Source organism: Antechinus flavipes, chromosome 2 (assembly GCF_016432865.1).
Source record: "Antechinus flavipes isolate AdamAnt ecotype Samford, QLD, Australia chromosome 2, AdamAnt_v2, whole genome shotgun sequence".
In the NCBI taxonomy this organism is placed as follows: Eukaryota; Metazoa; Chordata; class Mammalia; order Dasyuromorphia; family Dasyuridae; genus Antechinus; species Antechinus flavipes.
In genome coordinates, this window is record NC_067399.1 from 510,566,913 (window position 1) to 510,581,799 (window position 14,887).

Below are 14,887 nucleotides of genomic sequence, written 5' to 3' on the forward strand. Positions count from 1 at the left end.
GTGTAGCTCAGAGCAATTTATTTTTAAAAAATATTTATCCAATGAACCGACATCTCAGATGAAAAAATTGAAACTACTTCTAGCCATATGAAAAGATGCTCAAAGTCATTATTAATCAGAGAAATGCAAATTAAGACAACTCTGAGATACCACTACACACCTTTTAGACTGACTAGAATGACAGGGAAAGATAATGTGAAATGCTGGAAGGGATGTGGGAAAACTAGGACACTGATACATTGTTGGTGGAATTGTGAATACATCCAGCCATTCTGGAGAGTGATTTGAAACTATGCTCAAAAAGTTATCAAACTGTGCATACGCTTTGATCCAGCAGTGTTTCTACTGGGCTTATATCCCAAAGATATTTTAAAGAAGGGAAAGGGACCTGTATGTGCAAGAATGTTTGTGGCAGCCCTGTTTGTAGTGGCCAGAAACTGGAAACTGAGTGTGTGCCCATCACTTGGAGAATGGCTGAATAAATTGTGGCATATGAATATTATGGAATATTATTGTTTGGTAAGAAATGACCAACAGGATGGTTTCAGAAAGGCCTGGAGAGACTTACATGAACTGGTACTGAGTGAAGTGAGCAGGACCAGGAGATCATTATATACTTCAACAACAATACTATATGATAATCAATTCTGATGGACCTGGCCATATTCAGCAATGAGATGAACTAAATTAGTTCCAATGGAGCAGTAATGAACTGAACCAGCAACACCCAGTGAAAGAACTCTGGGAGATGACTAAGAACCATTATATAGAATTCCAATCCCTATATTTTTGTCCGCCTGAATTTTGTATTTCCTTCACAGGCTAATTGTACAATATTTCAGAGTCTGATTCTTTTTGTATAGCAAAATAACGGTTTGGACATGTATACTTATTTTGTATTTAATTTACACTTTAACATATTTAACATGTATTGGTCATCCTGCCATCTAGGGGAAGGGGTGGGGGAGGAGGGGAAACATTGGAATGAAAGATTTGGCAATTGTCAATGTTGTAAAATTACCCATGCATATAACTTGTAAATAAAAAGCTATTAAAAATTAAAAAAAAAAAAAAAGAAATGACCAACAAGATGATTTCAGAAAGGCCTGGAGAGACTTTCATGAACTGATGCTGAGTGAAATGAGCAGCAAAACAACTATATGGACATGTGTATATATATATATATATATATATATATATATATATATATATATAGTATTTAACTTATACTTTAATATATTTAACCTGCCATCTGGGGTAGGGGGTAGGAGGAAGGAAGGGAAAAATTGGAACAAAAAGTTTTGAATTGTCAGTGCTGAAAAATTACCTATACATATAAATGGTAAATAAAAAGCTATAATAAAAAAAATAAAAGAAAAAATCTTCAGGGCCAAAAATAAATAATTAAAAATAAAAATGTTTATCCATTTCATTTAGAATGTTAGATTTTATTGTCACCTAGTTAAGCAAAATCACTCTTAATAATTGTTTTTATTTCTCTTCATTGATTGTGAATTCAAATTTTTTCATTTTTGATATTGATAATTTGGTTTTCTTCTTTTAAATCAATTTAGCCAATAGTTTATCTAGTTTATTTTTTAACCAGAAACTAGTTTTATTTATTCATTAAAATTTTTTTTTCAGTTCTACTAATCTCTTACTTGATTTACAGGGTTTCTATGTAGATCTTTAATTTAAAAAAAAAATTTTAATTTGTTGTTTTTCTAGTTTTTTTTTTTAAATGTGCATTCGCAATTTGTTGATGTATTTTTTCTGTTTTATTGGATGTTGACATTTAGAAATATAAATATTCCTCTAAATACTGCTTTGGCTAAAACTCACAAATTTTAGTATGTTGTTATAATATTAAGTGAAATTATTTATTATTTCTATGATTTGTTCATTGACCCACCCATTCTTTAGGATTAAGTTATTTATTTTCCAATTAATTTTTAGCCTATGCTTCAAATGATCTTTATTATATTTATTGAATTATGGTCAGAAAAAGATACATTTAATATTTTTTTTGCATTTATTCGTCTAATAGTCAATTTTTGTAAAATGATTTCCCCCATTCTTCCTTTCCTCCCTCATTTCCACATGCATTCCTCTTTTTCATCCTTAAATTCTTTTGAGAAAATTTTGAGATAATAATAGAATCACACATTACCTGTGTATAATTAAGACTCTTGGTGATGATAAAGTTCTGAGAAGTTACATGTATCTTTTCCCCATATAGGAATGTAAACAGTTTAACCTTGTTTAGGCTCTCATGTTTACTTTTTTATGCTTCTCTTGGGTCTTGTGTTTCAATGTTAGACTTTCTATTTCGCTCTGGTCTTATTGAAAATCTTCTATTTCACTAAATATTCATTCCTAACCCCTCCCCCGGTTGGATTATACTAAATTTTTGCTATCCAATGATCCTTCACCTTCCAGAATATCATATTCCAAACCTTCATTTCTTCATAGTGGTAGCTGCTAAATCTTATGTGGTTCTGATTGTGATTTCATGGTACTTGAATTGTTTCTTTTTGATTCCTTGTAGTATTTTTTTGTTAACCAAAGAATTCTGGATTTTGACTATTATATTCCCGAGTTTTCATTTTGGGGTTTCTTTCATGAGATAACTGGTAAATACTTTTAATTTCTACTTTGTCTTCTAGTTCTAAGATATCTGAGTAGTTTTTCTTTATAATTTCTTGAAATAGGATGTCTAAGTTCTTTTTTTGTTTGTGACTTTTAGGTAGTCTAATGATTCTTAGATTTTTTTCCTATGAAATAGTTCACATTTTCATCTATTTTTTGTCTTTTGATTTTGCTTTATTATTTCTTTACTACAGTCATCAGTTTCCATTTGGCTAATTCTAGCTTTTAAACTATTTTCTTTAGTAATGATTTGACACATTCAAAATTTTAAGACATTATTTTCTTCAGTAATGTTTTGTATCTCTTTTTCCGCTCTCAGGCAATCAGGGTTAAGTGACTTGTCCAGAGTCACACTGCTAGGATGTGCTAAGCGTCTGAGATCAAATTTGAACTCAGGTTCTCCTGACTTCAGGGCTGGTGCTCTATCCACTGCATCACCTAGCTGCCCCTTGTTGGAATCCTTACTAACTGCTAAGTAATTAGAGTTGATCTAATCTTACAAGAAGTTGTTTTGGCCAGAACCTGAAACAAGGTACTAAGTAGAACTAATCAAGACAAGGCTTGTGTTCCCACCTTTACTCATTGGAGTCCACAAGTATGCTAGCTTCACAAAGTACACTTTCTAACTTCAAGAGAGTCCACACCTTAAAGCTCTTTGGGCCAGAGAGCTTGTCTTGATTAGTTCTACTTAGTACCTTGTTTCAGGTTCTGGCCAAAACAACTTCTTGTAAGATTAGATCAACTCTAATTACTTAGCAGTTAGTAAGGATTCCAACAGCCCCTTTTATTTATTTATTTTTTTTACAAAGCAGTTAATTCTCTTTTCATAACTTTCCTGAATAGATGTCATTTTCTCCCTCTTTTCCCTTTACTATTTTTGTTTTTTTTTTTTAATGTTTTTGTTCTTTTAAAAAATATTTTCCTTTAACTCTCCTAACTATTCTTGTAGGACTTGTGTAGTCTGCACTTTTTCCTTTGAGGCTTTGCTCCTAGATGTTTTCAAGTCATTGTCTTTTTCTGCATTTGTGCCTTCAGCTTTTCTGCCATCATAGTAGGGTTCTTTTCTTATTTTTAAAAAAATCTTTCATGATTTCAACCTTCTTCTAGACTTTGGTATACCTAACCTGAAAGTTTTCGATGTTTTCACAGCTGCAAATTTTCAGGGCTTTCAAAGTGTGTGATCTGGAGAATAAACAGACCTCTTGGTCAGAGGGAAGTTGCAGAGGCAAATTCCCCATACAAGGCTGAGTCTATTGCCTCAAGGATTCAGTAGTTTGTTGCTGGACTCGATCACTACTGGGAAGTTCTACAGATTCATTAGTGCTTGAATTTCTAGTTCCTCTTTGGCCTTGGTTTTCTGCTTTAATTTTTCCAGTATAGGCTTTTGTTCTGAGCTAAAGATTAAAACCAAGGCAACTCTTTGCTCCTGTGCTCAGAGCCACACAACTTATTGGTTTTTGTTTTGTATTTAGTACTTAGGGACCCATGTTCAGTCAGGGCCATTCCTTTCCATCCTAGATCTATGACCTGGAACTAGACAAAAGCTACAGAACTGACAGATGGGATGACACAGTGGCCATATTTCCATTATTGCTGTGCTCTTGGACAGCCCTTGCCCCAGATCTACAGATCTTTCTATCTTTCCAAGCTGCCCTAGGCTGGAAAAATGATTCTTTTTTTTTTTTTTAACTCTTCCCAATCAGAACTAAGTCTGTCATGCTTTCTAAGTTGTTGCAAAAGAGGTATGTTGGGTGAGTTATGCTATTTTGACTGCCATCTATGTCCTTTTCAGGAATAATAGTTTTAAATTATCATTCCAAAAGGTAAAAGGTTGAAGGAAAGGAGATGCAGGAAATTGGTAGCAGCCAGCATTTTGAGAATGGGGTCAGGTATAAAGTTGGTAGCAGTCAGAGTCTTGAGAATGGGTCATACTAAATGTGGAGAACTCCTCCTATATAGGAGCAAGATAGGAATTAGAGGGCCTGATTTATAGGAAAAGAGGCACAATATGGAAAGTAACAGCCCCGCATCATGCCTTCTTCTTCCTCAACTTGGGATCTAAGATTACTTAGAAAATGAGATCATTTGTGGTGAGCTTCTTTTTTCTTTCTCTACATCTTCTTCTCTCTTTAACTCAAATTTCTGATGAAAAGTTTACCCTTCTAAGGTCAACTTCTTTATGTGTAACCTAAATTTTCTCTCCTTGTTTTCTCCAATAGATTGCTATCTCAATTGTATGTCCCTCCTTCCTCTCTAATGTCAAATCTTTTCCTATCTTCCTGTCCAGTTTTCTTCCTTGCTACCAATAAACATAACTAAGTTTTTTTAATCTTTAAAATCCTTTTACTAGACCATATACCATTCCTTCATATAATCATATTGTATCTGCTCTCAAGGAACTCATAGTTTTTAAAAAAAATAACAGCTTTTTATTTTCAAAATACATGCAAAGATAGTTTTCAACATTCACCCTTACAAAACCTTGTGTTCCAAATTTTTTTTCCCTCTCTTCCCCAACCCTTATCCCTAGACAGCAAATAATTCAATATATGTTAAAGATGTGCAATTCTTGTATACATATTTCCACAATTATCATGCTATACAAGAAAAATCAGATCAAAAAGGGGAAAAAATGAGAAAAACAAAAAACAAAAAGCAAGCAAACAACAAAAAAGGTGAAAAAAAATCTATATTGTGATCCACATTCAGTCCCCAAAGTCCTCTTTCTGGATGCAGTCGCTCTCTCTCCATCACAAGTCTATTGGAATTGGCTTGAATCACCTCAATATTGAAAAGAGCCAAGTCCATCACATAATCATCAATGATTTGCTGTATACAATGTTCTCTTGGTTCTACTCGCTTCACTTAGCATCAGTTCATGTAAGTCTCTCCAGGCCTTTCTGAAATCATTTTGCTGATCATTTCTTATATAATTAATAATATTCCATAATATTCATATATCATAACTTAAATTCAGTCATTACCCAGCTTATGGGAATCTACTCAGTTTCTAGTTCCTTACCACTACAAAAAGGGTGCTACACACATTTTTGCATATTTTTTCCCTTTTTTATGATCTTTTTTGAGATTTAGGTCCAGTAGATACACTCTAGATCAAAAGTATACAGAGTTTGATAGCTCTTTGGGCATGTTTCAAATTGCTCTCCAGAATGATTGGATCAGTTCAAAACTCCACCAACAATGTATTAGTGTCCCAGTTTTCTCACATTCCCTCCAATATTTATCATTAGCTTTTCCTGTCATTTTAGCCAATCTGAGAGATATGTAATGGTACCTCAGAGCTGTCTTAATTTGAATTTCTCTGATCAATAGTAATTTAGAGCATTTTTTTATATGACTAGAAATGGTTTTAATTTCTTCACCTGAAAATTCTCTTTTCATATCTTTTGACCATTTATCAATTGGGGAATGACATGTATTCTTAAAAATCTGTGTCAATTTTCTATATATGAGGCCTTTATCAGAGCCGTTGGTTGTAAAGATTTTCCCGCAGTTTTCTGCTTCCCTTCTAATCTTGTCTTCATTGGTTTTGTTTGTACAAAAACTTAATATAATCAAAATGATCTATTTTGCATTTCTAGTTTCTACCATACTATTTTCCAATTTTCCCAACAATTTTTGTTAAATAATGAGTTCTTATCCCAGAAGCTGGGGTATTGGGTTTATCAAACACTATATTATTATAGTCATTGACTTTTGTATCTTGTGAATCTAATCTATTCCCCTGATCAAATACTCTTTTTTCTTAGCTAGTACCAAGTAGTTTTGATGACCACTACTTTATAATATAGGTCTGGTACAGCTAGATCACCTTCATTTGCATTTTTTTCATTAATTCCATTGAAATTCTTGATCTTTTGTTCTTCCATATGAATTTTATTATTTTTTCCAGTTCTGTAGTTTCTTGGCAGTTTGATTGGTATGGCACTGAAAAAGTAGATTAATTTAGGTAGAATAGTTATTTTTATTATATTAGCTTGGGCTACTCATAACCACTTGATATTCGTGCAATTGTTTAGATCTGACTTTATTTGCATAGATTATGTTTTATAATTGTGTTCACTAGTTCCTGATTTTGTCTTGGCAGGTAGACTCCCAAATATTTTATATTATCTACACTTATTTTAGATGGAATTTCTCTTTGTATCTCTTGCTGCTGGACTTTGTTGGTAACATCTAGAAATGCTGATGACTTATGTGGATTTATTTTTTATCCTGCAACTTTGCTAAAGTTGTTTCTAGTAGTTTTTTAGTTGATTCTCAAGAATTCTCTAAGTATACCATCATATCTGCAGAAAGATAATTTTGTTTTCTCATTATCTACTCTAATTCCATTCATTTCTTTTTCTTCTCTTATTGCTAAAGCTAACATTTCTAGTATAATATTGAATAGTAATGGTGTTAGTTGGCAAACCTTGTTTCATCCCTGATCTTATTGGGAATGACTCTAGTGTGAGTCTTGATGATGGTTTGAGATAGATGGTACTGATCATTTTAAGGAAAACTCCATTCATTCCTATGCTTTCTAGTGTTTTTAACAGCAATGGGTGTTGGATTTTGCCAAATGCTTTTGCTGCACCTATTAAAATAATCATATGATTTATTAGTTTGATTAATGATAAAGTCAATTATGCTAAGTTTCCCTAATATTGATCCATCCTTGCGTAAGGAACTCATAATCTAAAGAGATGACAACAAACCTCTATAAACCAGTTATGTCCAAGAGAAAAAAAAGGAAATAATAAACAGGAAAGTCATTAAAATTGAGAAGTTTGGAAAGGCTTTCTGTGAAAAGTAGTCCTTTAATTGGGACTTACCAGAATGTAGGGAAGTCAGTAGGTATAGATGAAGAAGGAGAGCATTCTGGGAATGGAAGACAGCTGGAGAAAATTCTCTGATCAGAGAGACTGCGTGATTTGATCAAGGAACAGCAAAGAGGCCAGGGTCACTTGATTGAAGAATATGAAGACTGGAAAAGAAGGCTAAGCTATAAAGGTCTTTGAATGCCAGAGGATTTTATATTTTATCTTAGAGACAATGGGGAGCTTCATTCAGTAGAAGAGACACAGTTGGGTGTATGATTTAGGAAAACTTTGGTGATCGAATGAATTGGAATAGGGAGAAACTGGCAGTTTATCCATCAGTAGGCTATAACCTATCTAGGTGGAGGTGATGAGGGCCTGTGCTGGTGTGATGGCACAGTAGAGATCTCAATAAGGGCAGTGTTAAAAGAGTTATAAAGGTGAAATTCACAAGCCTTGGCTATAGACTGGAAATAGGGAGTGAGAGATAGTGAGAGATAGTGAGGTGTGGAGGATGACATCTAGATTTTCAGTCTGAGGGACTAGGAGGATAGTGTTATCCTCAATAGTGATAAGGAAATTTGGAGAAGGGGAATGTTTAGGGTGAAACATGAATTCAGCTTTGCACTTGTTGATTTTAAGATATCTATTGTTCTAGTGACCTAGATTTTTTTTTGGGGGGTGGGAAATACTCAAATATAAATCCTCTTACTTTACTACTCTAGTAAATGCTGGTGCTCTAAGCTAATTACAGCCCCCTGACTATCTACTAAAATGTAAATACTTGGGTGGTTCTTTTGAAGTATAATTTTATGTGTGCAGACCCACAGAGAGCTTTGGATCTGCCTAATTATCCTGGGGGAAACTAAATGCATATGAAAAGGAAAGATAAGGGCAACTGCAGTGAATCTCTAAGGAGGAGATTTTGCTAAGTGATTAAAGCAAGGATATAGGTTTAGGAAGTCGTAATGGGAACTCTAGAAGTCATGAGACTTCTCTTCCAGACTTGGTGAATCTGGGGGCCTGAAAGAAAGAATACTAGCTCCTGCAATGGAGAAACGTTATTCTCAAGAGTAAGCTTTCTGTGAGCCTGGAGAGAACTGGGGGAAAAGAACTAGAGTCTGGGAAATTTAGTTAATATAATGTGTGTTCCAGAAAGAACGGAGGCTAGGGATTGTGGATAAGTAGGGTTAAGATGGATAGGATCAAAGATAATAAAAGACAGAATGGAGGGGAGGATAAGAATTTCTAATGTCATTGCAGGTGACTTTGAAAAACAGAAATAAGGAGATAATAAGGACAGAAATTTGCCAACTTCATTTTCCAGTGTCTTATGAATACGAGGTAGACTTTGGTGGTGGGGGAATAAATAGGTATAAGGAGGTCCTAGTCAGGCTCGGGGTAAATAAATGCTGACTGAACATATTCTTAAGATGTGGCATGGAGAATGTATCTTGAATTGGAGTAAGTCCTTCCATATGATAATATATATATAGTGAGGACAATGTTTTTCTTTTTTTCTAAGTATTTTATTTTCCCCAATTACATGTAAATATAGTTTTCAACATTAATTTTTAAAATAACATTTTGAGTTACAATTTTTTTTCTTCCTTTCCTCTCCCCATCTTCCTTCTCCCAAGGCAGCAATCTGATATATGTTATATATGGGCAATACTGTAAACATATTTCCACATTAGTCATGAAGTGAAAGAAGAAACAGAACAAAATGAAAAAGTAAAAAACAAAAACAAAAACAAAAACACCCCAAAAAAACAAAAAAAAAAACAAGAGTGAAAATAGTATGCTTTGATCTGCATTCAGATTTCATAGTTCTTTCTCTGGATGTGGATAAGAGGATTTTTGAAATTGGCTTGGATCACTGTATTGTTGAGAAGAGCTAAATCAATCATAATTCATCACCACCAATGTTCCTATTACTGTGTATAATATTGTTCTGGTTCTGCTTACTCACTCAGTATCAGTTCAATAAGTCCAGATTTTCTGAACTGAGCCGGCTCAGTTCTTATAGCACAACAGTATTCTATTATTACATCCATATGCTACAATTTGTTCTTTCCTCAATTGGTGGTTATTATCTCAATTTCCAATTCTGGAAAATGCTTTCTAAATTGTGAAAAACTAATATTAGCAGGTATTCCTTTTTAAAAAAAATTTCGTTTATGCTGTATGTATTATGTCCTCTATCCTGTACTCTAAATTCCATGACAGGGAACACCCATTAGTCTTACTATGACTATGTATTCTCTGTAGAACCAAGCCTAGCACATTTTAGATAGGAAACAATTAATAAGCATTTAATTGATTTAAAAAAAAAGTCCATCATGCAAGGAATATTTCACTGGTCAATGAGTAATTTTTAAGCAGGGTCTATTGCTGTCATTTCATTGGGATCTAGGCTCTACTGGGCTGATTTAGAATTGGAAGGGATCGTCAAGAGCTGGATAATCATGTAAGAGTCAGATCATTTAATTTCACTGTCTCAGAGTCTTTATGAAATGAGATTGGACTAAATGTGAGGAAAGGCCCCTTCTAGCTCTAAATCTATGATCCTATGACCTACATAAGAGTAGTAGTAGAGTGTAATGGGAAAATAAGTGGACTTGGAGTTGAGATTCTGAATTTGAATCCTAGCCTTTTTTTTTAAATAGGAAATGACTTCTATAGTCCTCAGTTTTCACATCTGTATAATGAGAGACTAGATAATCTCAATTCTATCCAAGTCTCAGATTTTGTGAGACAAGTTTGAGTGTGATGTAAGGAAAAAAAAAAACTTGCCAACAACTAGAACTATCCTAAAGTGCAATCGTTCGGCCTCTGGAAGTAGCAAGTTCCCATCTGAAGATCCTGGTTTTCAGGCAAATGCTGGATGATCACTTCTCAGGTATGTTGTAGAGGGGATTTCCCGCCCCCCCCCCCAGGTATACGTTGAACCAGATGGCTGCTGAGGACCCTTCCAACCAAGAAATTCTGATTCTGTGAAACCATTGGATGGGCTAGGTCAAAAGCACAGTCCTTCTGGGGGAGTCTGCTAAAAGACAAAGGGATAGAGATGGCAAGCTCTTCTAAAGAGATGCAGAGCACTCCCTCTTCCACCTCTCAAAATTATTTCTTTTCCAAGGCTGGCTCCTACATCTATGCCCTTGAGACATATTAATCTCTGAGACTTCTTTTGCCAAGCCCTCTGAAGGGTAAGGACGCTGGTAAAAGAAGCTTGGCTAGCTTAGGCACCTGCAGAAAGGAGAGGGGAGGGGGATGAGGGCGAGGACGACGACGGTTGGAGAGCTCTTGCGCGGTCCGCACGGCGCCTGCGCAACTGTCTAAACGCTTTCCCATTCTCTGTGAGACCGTTGGGGGCGGCCCCGGAGCGGCCGCTCGCGAGCCGCGTGCGCGAGCGCCTCGGCTGCGCGTTCCCCGACCGAGCACTCAGCGCGCGCCCTCCCGCACCCGGTCCTCCCATTTGCCCCAAACGACCGGGCCCCATCGGGCAGTTTATTCTCCGCCCGCCTCTTTCCGACCTCAGCTCTCGACGGCGGCCTCAGGATGAAGCAGCAAAGGCGGCGAAGGCGGCGACTGTGAAAGGTTTGTGAGGAGGCTGAGGGAGGAAGGGCCCCTTAGAGACCCCCGCCCCCGCCCCGGCCCTTCCTAGCCCTCGGCCCGGCCCGGGCTGGGCTCTCCCAGCGCCCCCTGCGGACCGCGTAGTTTTCTCCTCTTCAGCCGCGCCCGCCCTGAGGCGCTTCGGCTCTGGCTGCACGGGTTGCTAGGTAGGCCTCGGCGGCGGGGCAGGCGTGAGGAGCGGCGGCCAGGGCGGGGAGGCTCCCGGCTGTCCGCCCAGTCTGAGGGGAGCCGGCGGCCCCTTGCCCACGGTAGTCCCCGCCTCTCTAGTAGTGCTGGGGCGGGGGCGAGTCCATCACTCCCTCGGTGCTCCCTGCGCCCAGATCCTGGAGCGCCTCTGGGGGCCGACCCCCATCGTGTGGTCCCCCTCCCCCAAAGATGTGCATTTAATTGGGATGCAGAAGGCAAGGGTTTGTTCATTAAAGGGAAAGTGGCAGGTAGAGTGAGCCACTGGCGAGCCCTTTTTGTGTGTTTGTCTCTCCTCCACAGCTCCTCCTCCCACCTTTATCCATGATAGGTTTCCTTGTGTCTGTGCCTTTTACAATGGAGATGGTCCTCGCAAAAATGCAAGGTTCATACAATGGAAATGCAAGGTGGCTGTTCTGCAGAATTTCAAGATGCCGGTATTCAGTACCGGGTTTGTGTTATTTTAGATTACCCCTTACAGTTTTTTTCCTTTTTAATCTTACTTTAAAGCATTTTTTAAAAAATCGTAAAATAATGGCAGTTTTGGGAAAAATTAGAATTTTAGTGGGGCCTATGGCTTTGAACCTAGTGTATTTGAATGAAACGTTAGAGCTGATAGTTTTTTTTTTTGTTTGTTTGTTTTGTTTTTAGGGTAGAGGTGCCTGCTACCTAATTTGATTTTTCTGTCCTTATATTAAAATTCTTTTTGTTTTTAGATGGTGGATGTTGATGTTTCTGCTGGTGGAGATAGCACCAGGAGAAAAATGGAGGCCCTGACAGACAGTGCAGTTGAAATTGTCCCTTCTGAGCTCTATGATTCAGCGAGGGCGAAAATAGCTGCTAATCTACAGTGGATCTGTGCTAAAGCCTATGGAATAGGTATGATAATTTTCCAAAAATTCCTCGTCTTATTTTTTTTTTAATTATGGTTCCTGATCTCTCTCCTGTCTTTTAAAAAATATGAAAATTACTTGTACCTTACAGTCTCAATATCATATTTTTTTTCACATCCCATGAAAAATAAATTATGGGGAATGAAGAAATTTATCAGGGTTTTGCCTGGATGCTAGTCGGTGATCAGTGAATGTACTTGATATGTACTTAGAAACATATCAAAATCTATTTACTCGAACAAGAATGGTCTGGTAAAGGACCTGTCAGTTAATTATCTGCCAGCTTTGAATACTGCCTCTCTTAGTCTGAAAACACTTATTCCTTGTCTAGTGGTTTTGATAGGTGATTTCTGAGACCCTTATACTTGTTTGGTGAGTCTGATGCCCTGAAATTTAAAAATGTGAAACGGTTTTTTGAATAATTGATTGTTTCAAAAATATCATTGCTGCATCTTTTCACTGATAAATTTGTTTCATCCTGAAATACAGAGGGAAGGGAACATTCAATTTGAAGATGTAAATTTAGTAAATATATAGCATTGACAATTACTCTATAAAGAATTTGTAAATGGTACACAGCTTTTCTAAGGCATGTTAAATTAAAAAAGAAACTTTATAATTAAATCTACAATGCACTAACTAGAGGTTTTATCTTAAAATAGTTCTTCATAAAAAAATCTCACATTAAATTATCTCTTCATAATGTCTAACCTTAATTATCCTGAGAAACAAGGCAACTTTGTAATTTTAAGTTTGCTAAACCCTTAATAGATCAATAACTGACTAAAGGTTCTTAGAACGTGGCTGAGCAAATTATTCTTAAATTCAATTGAGACTTTTAATTCAGTATACTTATTCAGAAAGGCAAATGAATAGAGGATGGGGCTTTAAGATTGGATTCAATACCTGTCTTCAACACACAAACTTGTATGATTGTGAACAGATAATCTAATCTATCAGTGCTTTGGGCAACTCAGGACTAGTTGTAGAATTACTCTCCATATTGATGAAAGAAGTTTATACACTGGGAATTTCTCATATTTAAGAAATCATAGGACACCAGCTCCCTTTCCCAAATATAACATTGTTGAGTTTAAGTTTCTCTCTTGAAAAAAGATTTCTGAACAGGCACAAATTAATAGATCCCATATATATAGAATTTTGTGATTCAGTTTCAATCTTTGTTCAGTATTTTTTGGAAAATAAGTTTGCTTTAGTAAAAGTATTTTCTTTTTAATACTAAGAATATAAATGGAATTTCCTTTAAACAAAGTGTAATCTAGTTTTTAAAACTTCATGAATTGGCATTCTGAATGTGACAATATTTCAGCAGTTGGAATTGAGATCTTGTATAATAGTTACAGTTATGTACAGTCATGAGGACATGTTTTGTAAGTTACAGGGATTAAATACATATATGCCCTATTTTGTTTCAAAATTCCTTTATTAGTGTTTTTAAATATTGTTTGTTTTATATCTACTGAAAGTGACTCAGTTTATTAGATTAGAAATGGGGAAAATGGTTTGTTTCCTTTACATTTGTATGTTTATAGTCATATATTTGAAAAGCTAACAACTCTGAAAAGGTCTTGAAAAAACTTCTACCACTCATTTTTCTCCCACTTCCTTCTAAAGAGTGAATTTTAATTTTGATTTCGAATTTGTATCAGCACTTAACATAGGAACTTGTCAGAATTTCAGTAGTGAATAATATGTACATTAATTTCTTAGCTTAATTTGTTTAATTTTATTTTCATCATAAGATATCACTTGATAAACACTTGTTAACCTTCTTTGTAGTAATAAGATAGTCTTAAAACTGACATATTTTTAACTTGCCAAAAGGTAAATATTTTCAACATGGTTACAAAATGAAGGGATGGGATTCATGTAGTAAACACCAAATAAATATTTATTGAATGAATGAGAACTAGAAATCTAAGCCAGAATTGAAGAAGAATGAAGACTTGTTAAATCTTAAGATTGAATTGACATATTTCTAGTAGTATTAATCTGATGTCATTTGGTAGTAGCCTTATTTCCATGTGCATTGTTTTTTCATTCATTTGTACGTATTCAGAAATCTTTTTCAACTATTATACATAAACTCAACAATACTTATATTTGGGAAAGGGAGTTGGTAAATTGAAATTTTTTTTTTTTTACATTTTTAATAAACTGATGAAAAAACTTAGAATGTTAGGGTTCATATTGTTTTCTTGGTTATCATGGTATGTAAGAATACCTCTTGCTAGTAAGTTTAGAGTTTGGTTGAATGAAATTTTTCATAATATCTTATGGATTTCTTTGAAAAGGGGTAGGGTGTGTGTGTGTGTGTGTAGTCTGAAAATAATGCTTTTTTTTTTTTTTTTTTAAGTTCTCTATACCACTTAGATCTGGACTTTTGAATTGGGATTTTTTTTCTTAACCTTAAGAGTTTTTGTGATAATGTTACATGCATATAACAGAGGTTACTTAAATATATTTTTAGAAAATTATTCAGTAGAGATATGAAATCAAACAATATTCTTTAACCTGTTTTATTTGTTGTTTAATTGAAAATATGTTGAAATTCTACAGGAAGAATTTGAAGTACTTTTTATTTTAACAAACTCCTGTGTTGTCATTATTCTTGTATATCATTCTAATAATCAATGCATCTGTCTTTTGTAGTAAATAGGACTACAATGGAACTCTGCCATT

The 14,887-nt window shown here is 35.4% G+C and overlaps 1 protein-coding gene across 3 annotated transcripts in view; it reads left to right on the forward strand.

Moving 5' to 3' along the window:
• Positions 1-10,835: 10,835 nt before the first annotated feature.
• The window catches only part of CAMSAP1 (calmodulin regulated spectrin associated protein 1), a 65,937-nt gene continuing 61,885 nt past the window's right edge, over positions 10,836-14,887 (forward strand). For 2 of the 3 annotated variants that reach the window (XM_051980351.1, XM_051980352.1), the window contains exons 1-2: positions 11,632-11,742; positions 12,008-12,170. In XM_051980351.1, coding sequence (XP_051836311.1) covers positions 11,686-11,742; positions 12,008-12,170 — 220 coding nt within the window. In that variant the 5' untranslated portion in view covers positions 11,632-11,685. Of the gene's footprint in view, positions 11,073-11,631; positions 11,743-12,007; positions 12,171-14,887 lie in introns of those variants that run through there. The other variant, XM_051980353.1, reaches the window with a different exon arrangement.